At 44.1% G+C, this 6,978-nt stretch overlaps 1 protein-coding gene across 1 annotated transcript; it reads left to right on the forward strand.

The window, feature by feature from the left end:
- Nucleotides 1-289: 289 nt before the first annotated feature.
- On the forward strand, nt 290-4,992 carry gcm2 (glial cells missing transcription factor 2; the record flags this gene model as incomplete). Its single annotated transcript, XM_079583226.1, has 4 exons — nt 290-415; nt 1,466-1,683; nt 1,768-1,966; nt 4,729-4,992. Coding segments are annotated over 4 exons (807 nt in total), but the record flags the coding sequence as incomplete, so codon positions are not given.
- Nucleotides 4,993-6,978: the final 1,986 nt, after the last annotated feature.

Genomic DNA, 6,978 nt, shown 5'->3' on the forward strand with positions numbered 1-6,978 from the left:
TAGTCCCACTCTGACCCTCTCAGACCCACTTTAGTCCCGCTCTGACCCTCTTTAGACCCGCTCTGACCCACTTTAGTCCCGCTCTGACCCACTTTAGTCCCGCTCTGACCCACTTTAGTCCCGCTCTGACCCACTTTAGACCCGCTCTGACCCACTTTAGTCCCGCTCTGACCCTCTCAGACCCACTTTAGTCCCGCTCTGACCCTCTTTAGACCCGCTCTGACACTTTAGTCCCGCTCTGACTCACTTTAATCCCGCTCTGACCCACTTTACCTGCTCTCTGTCCCAGGCCAAAGGCGTCCACGACCACCCGCGCCCGGAGTCCAAGTCGGAGACGGAGGCTCGGAGGAGCTCAGTCAAACGACGCGTCAATTCTCCTCCGTTTGGAGCCAAGAGACGCCTCATGGAGAGCCAGGTACGGCGGTCACATGGCGGTCACATGACGGTCACATGACGGTCACATGGCGGTCACATGGCGGTCACATGATGGTCACATGACGGTCACATGATGGTCACATGATGGTCACATGACGGTCACATGATGGTCACATGGCGGTCACATGATGGTCATATGGCGGTCACATGACGGTCACATGGCGGTCACATGACGGTCCACATGATGGTCACATGGCTGGTCACATGGCGGTCACATGGCGGTCACATGATGGTCACATGGCGGTCACATGGCGGTCACATGATGGTCACATGGCGGTCACATGGCGGTCACATGGCGGTCACATGGCGGTCACATGACGGTCACATGACGGTCACATGACGGTCATATGGCGGTCACATGACGGTCACATGGCGGTCACATGGCGGTCACATGGCGGTCACATGACGGTCACATGGCGGTCACATGGCGGTCACATGGCGGTCACATGGCGGTCACATGACGGTCACATGACGGTCACATGGCGGTCACATGACGGTCACATGGCGGTCACATGGCGGTCACATGGCGGTCACATGGCGGTCACATGACGGTCACATGACGGTCACATGGCGGTCACATGACGGTCACATGACGGTCACATGGCGGTCACATGGCGGTCACATGACGGTCACATGGCGGTCACATGACGGTCACATGGCGGTCACATGGCGGTCACATGGCGGTCACATGACGGTCATATGGCGGTCACATGGCGGTCACATGGCGGTCACATGACGGTCACATGGCGGTCACATGGCGGTCACATGACGGTCACATGGCGGTCACATGGCGGTCACATGGCGGTCACATGACGGTCATATGGCGGTCACATGGCGGTCACATGACGGTCACGTGACGGTCACATGGCGGTCACGTGGCGGTCACATGGCGGTCACGTGGCGGTCACATGGCGGTCACATGACGGTCACGTGACGGTCACATGGCGGTCACATGTTTACGTAATTAAAGAGTAAAGTTTGTTTTGGGGAAACATGTTCATAAACTGCTCTTGCTCTGTGATTGGCCCAGCCGCTCGGCCCCGCCCCCCTGCTGTGTGCTGATTCGCTGGAGCAGTCGTACCCTCAGCCGTTTCCCGCCTTCGCTCCGGAGTCGTATTACGGCGAGGCCCCGCCCCCTCTGCACAAACCCGCCAATCCCCGCCTCTACGTCGGCCGCCACGGTTACGAGCTGCAGAGCTACATCACGCCCCCGAGCTACGGCCCGCCCCCCGACCTCTGCGACCCCAGGTAAGAGCCACGCCCCCTGACCTCTACGACCACGCGGCGGCGCCCCCCTCAGGCCACGCGCTGAACTCTCTCGTCTCGTTACAGGATGATGACACCGGTTCTGGGCGGAGCCTCTTCCTCCGCTCCGCTCCCCCCTCCCTCCGGCCCCGCCTTCGACCCCCAGGCCAAGGCCCCGCCCACTTCCTGGAACCACTGTTATCACAGCGACTACCCCTGCCGTTACCCTGGCAACGGCCCGGGCTCCACCGCCCCCCTGCAGACCATCATCACCACCACCACCAAGGTGTAGTATATCTGTAGTATCTGTAGTATCTGTAGTATCTGTAGTATCTGTAGTATCTGTAGTATCTGTAGTATTATTAGTAGTAATGTGACAGTTCCCCTCCCGTCCTGCAGGTGTCGTATATCTGTAGTATCTGTAGTATTTGTAGTATTTGTAGTATTTGTAGTATTTGTAGTGTTTGTAGTATTATTAGTATTTGTAGTATTTGTAGTATTAGTAGTATTTGTAGTATTTGTAGTGTTTGTAGTATTATTAGTATTTGTAGTATTTGTAGTATTTGTAGTATTTGTAGTGTTTGTAGTATTATTAGTATTTGTAGTATTTGTAGTATTTGTAGTATTTGTAGTATTTGTAGTGTTTGTAGTATTTGTAGTGTTTGTAGTATTATTAGTATTTGTAGTATTTGTAGTATTAGTAGTGTTTGTAGTATTTGTAGTATTTGTAGTGTTTGTAGTATTTGTAGTATTTGTAGTATTTGTTGTAGTTTTGTGACAGTTCCCCTCCCGTCCTGCAGGTGTCGTATATCTGTAGTATTTGTAGTATTAGTAGTATTTGTAGTATTTGTAGTATTATTAGTAGTATTGTGACAGTTCCCCTCCCGTCCTGCAGGTGTCGTACATCTGTAGTATTTGTAGTATTTGTAGTATTATTAGTAGTATTGTGACAGTTCCCCTCCCGTCCTGCAGGTGTCGTATATCTGTAGTATTATTAGTATTTGTAGTATTTGTAGTATTTGTAGTATTTGTTGTAGTTTTGTGACAGTTCCCCTCCCGTCCTGCAGGTGTCGTATATCTGTAGTATTTGTAGTATTTGTAGTATTTGTAGTATTTGTAGTATTTGTAGTATTATTAGTAGTATTGTGACAGTTCCCCTCCCGTCCTGCAGGTGTCGTATATCTGTAGTATTATTAGTATTTGTAGTATTTGTAGTATTTGTAGTATTTGTTGTAGTTTTGTGACAGTTCCCCTCCCGTCCTGCAGGTGTCATATATCTGTAGTATTTGTAGTATTTGTAGTATTATTAGTAGTTTTGTGACAGTTCCCCTCCCGTCCTGCAGGTGTCGTATATCTGTAGTATCTGTAGTATCTGTAGTATTATTAGTATTTGTAGTATTTGTTGTAGTATTGTGACAGTTCCCCTCCCGTCCTGCAGGTGTCGTATATCTGTAGTATCTGTAGTATCTGTAGTATCTGTAGTATTTGTAGTATTTGTAGTATTTGTAGTATTTGTAGTATTATTAGTATTTGTAGTATTTGTAGTATTTGTAGTATTATTAGTATTTGTAGTATTATTAGTATTTGTAGTATTTGTTGTATTATTAGTATTTGTAGTATTTGTTGTATTTGTAGTATTATTAGTATTTGTAGTATTTGTAGTATTATTAGTATTTGTAGTATTATTAGTATTTGTAGTATTTGTAGTATTATTAGTATTTGTAGTATTTGTTGTATTATTAGTATCTGTAGTATTTGTAGTATTTGTAGTATTATTAGTATTTGTAGTATTTGTAGTATTATTAGTATTTGTAGTATTTGTTGTATTATTAGTATTTGTAGTATTTGTTGTATTATTAGTATCTGTAGTATTATTAGTATTTGTAGTATTATTAGTATTTGTAGTATTTGTTGTATTATTAGTATCTGTAGTATTTGTAGTATTTGTAGTATTATTAGTATTTGTAGTATTTGTTGTATTATTAGTATCTGTAGTATTTGTAGTATTTGTAGTATTTGTAGTATTTGTTGTATTATTAGTATCTGTAGTATTTGTAGTATTTGTAGTATTTGTAGTATTTGTAGTATTTGTAGTATTATTAGTATTTGTAGTATCTGTTGTATTATTAGTATTTGTAGTATTTGTTGTAGTTTTGTGACAGTTCCCCTCCCGTCCTGCAGGTGTCGTATATCTGTAGTATCTGTAGTATCTGTAGTATTTGTAGTATTTGTAGTATTTGTAGTATTTGTAGTATTTGTAGTATTTGTAGTATTATTAGTAGTTTTGTGACAGTTCCCCTCCCGTCCTGCAGGTGTCGTATATCTGTAGTATCTGTAGTATCTGTAGTATTTGTAGTATCTGTAGTATTTGTAGTATCTGTAGTATCTGTAGTATCTGTAGTATTTGTAGTATCTGTAGTATTTGTAGTATTTGTAGTATTATTAGTATTTGTAGTATTTGTTGTATTATTAGTATTTGTAGTATTTGTTGTAGTTTTGTGACAGTTCCCCTCCCGTCCTGCAGGTGTCGTATATCTGTAGTATCTGTAGTATCTGTAGTATTTGTAGTATCTGTAGTATTTGTAGTATCTGTAGTATCTGTAGTATCTGTAGTATTTGTAGTATCTGTAGTATTTGTAGTATTTGTAGTATTATTAGTATTTGTAGTATTTGTTGTATTATTAGTATTTGTAGTATTTGTTGTAGTTTTGTGACAGTTCCCCTCCCGTCCTGCAGGTGTCGTATATCTGTAGTATCTGTAGTATCTGTAGTATTTGTAGTATTTGTAGTATTTGTAGTATTTGTAGTATTTGTAGTATTTGTAGTATTATTAGTAGTTTTGTGACAGTTCCCCTCCCGTCCTGCAGGTGTCGTATATCTGTAGTATTTGTAGTATTTGTAGTATTTGTAGTATTATTAGTAGTTTTGTGACAGTTCCCCTCCCGTCCTGCAGGTGTCGTATATATGTAGTATCTGTAGTATTTGTAGTATTTGTAGTATTTGTAGTATTTGTTGTAGTTTTGTGACAGTTCCCCTCCCGTCCTGCAGGTGTCGTACCAGCCGTGCCCTAAACCCGCCTTGTCGCCCTTCTCCTCCTGCGTCCCGCCCCCGAAGCCCGGCCTCGGCTCCCTATTGGACGAGAGCGGCGCTGGCCCCTCCTACTCCGCCGAGGTCAAGCTGAGCGACGAATCCGGCGTCATCAAGTCGCTGTCGTTCCCCGCAGACTCCGCCCCCGGCGCCAAAACGGAGCGGGACGGAGGCTACGACTATCGCTACGGCAACGGCTACGGCTACCGCTACGACGAGTACTGAGCTACGACTATCGCTACGGCAACGGATACGGCTACCGCTACGACGAGTACTGAGCTACGACTATCGCTACGGCAACGGATACCGCTACGAGTACTGAGCTACTGCAGCTAATATACCACAGATCCAAATACGACGAGTACTGAACCACAGATACTACAAATACGATGAGTACTGAACCACAGATACTACTACAGACATAGAAATAAAAAGGAGAAGCATCACTCGATCCTTACACAGTTAGCAAAGAAGCTACTCCGTGTCCTTCCGTTAGCCTCCTGGGTGTATTTTCCCTGTAGCCGTTAGCATTAGCCACCAAACATCTCCAACGATGAACGATGCAGATGTTTTCAGCTGTCGACACATCGACCTCGTTTAGGCCAAATCCTCGTTAGAAATAATTAATGAATGTACAAATACAGATACAAACTAGCGTCTAAAAGTGCCCTCTGCTACATGCTACATGCTACATGCTACACGCTACACGCTACATGCTACATGCTACACGCTACATGCTACAGGCTACATGCTACATGCTACATGCTACATGACCTTTTCATGGGTCTGATTCACAAACACACGTCATGGACATTAAACATCATCTTCTTGGCCTGTTCGATCAAAACTTCAGAATATATATATATATACATATATATATATATATATATATATATATATATATATATATATTTTTTATTTTTTTTTAAATGGCTGTGCGAACAAACATCTGCCGGAGCAAGATGGCGGCGTGAAACCAAGCCACTCTCCTTTTTATTTCTATGACTACAGATACTACTGCAGATACTACTGCAGTTACTACTGCAGATACTACTGCAGATACTGCTGCAGAAACTACTACAGATACTACTACAGATACTACTACAGATACTACTGCAGATACTACTACAGATAGTACTGCAGTTACTACTACAGATACTACTGCAGATACTACTGCAGATACTACTACAGATAGTACTGCAGTTACTACTGCAGATACTACTGCAGAAACTACTACAGATACTACTACAGATACTACTGCAGATACTACTGCAGATACTACTGCAGATACTACTGCAGATACTACTGCAGATACTACTACAGATACTACTGCAGATACTACTACAGATACTACTGCAGATACTACTGCAGATACTACTGCAGATACTACTGCAGATACTACTGCAGATACTACTGCAGATACTACTGCAGATATGACGGACAGCACAGCGCCCCCTGTAGCGCTCATGAGGAACATGGTGAAAAGCTCCTGTTTTAAACACTGTGGACGTTTGTTGAACTGTAAATATCACAGATGATCCTCCTGTGTGACCTCCTCCTCTGTGTGACCTCCTCCTCCTCCGTGACCTCCTCCTCCTCCTGTGTGACCTCCTCCTGTGTGACCTCCTCCTCCTCCGTGACCTCCTCCTCCTCCGTGACCTCCTCCTCCTGTGTGACCTCCTCCTGTGACCTCCTCCTCCTGTGTGACCTCCTCCTGTGTGACCTCACAGAGGCAGCGCCTCCTGTACAGGCCTAGCTTACAGCCTACATCCCTGTGTGATCCTCATTTGAAAGCTAAGACCTTCTGGTTTCAGTGTAAGACGTGAACGTCTGAGGATCAATTAGAAACTCGTTTGTTCCAACATGGCCGCCCTCCGGACGGTTGCCGGGCAACAGCACAGTGTAAGTGCTGAATCAGCTCTGTCACAGATGAAAGTGTCCGGGCGTAATGTCCTGTTGTTCCTCCAGGGGGCGCTGACGTGACATTTTTTTTTATTTTCAAATTTTGGAAATGTAACAAAATATTTTTCCATGTGCCTGAATCTTGTGCAAAATAAATAAATGTGGACTTTTCGTCAGTGGGAAATATAGCGTCGCCGACGGCAACAGAGTTTCTATCATCAGAGACTGAATCACCCTGGAGACGAAGAAACAAACAAACACACAAACAAACACACAAACACACAAACACACAAACAAACAAACACACAA

Source organism: Gobius niger (genome assembly GCF_951799975.1).
Source record: "Gobius niger genome assembly, contig: SCAFFOLD_237, whole genome shotgun sequence".
NCBI classification, from domain to species: domain Eukaryota; kingdom Metazoa; phylum Chordata; class Actinopteri; order Gobiiformes; family Gobiidae; genus Gobius; species Gobius niger.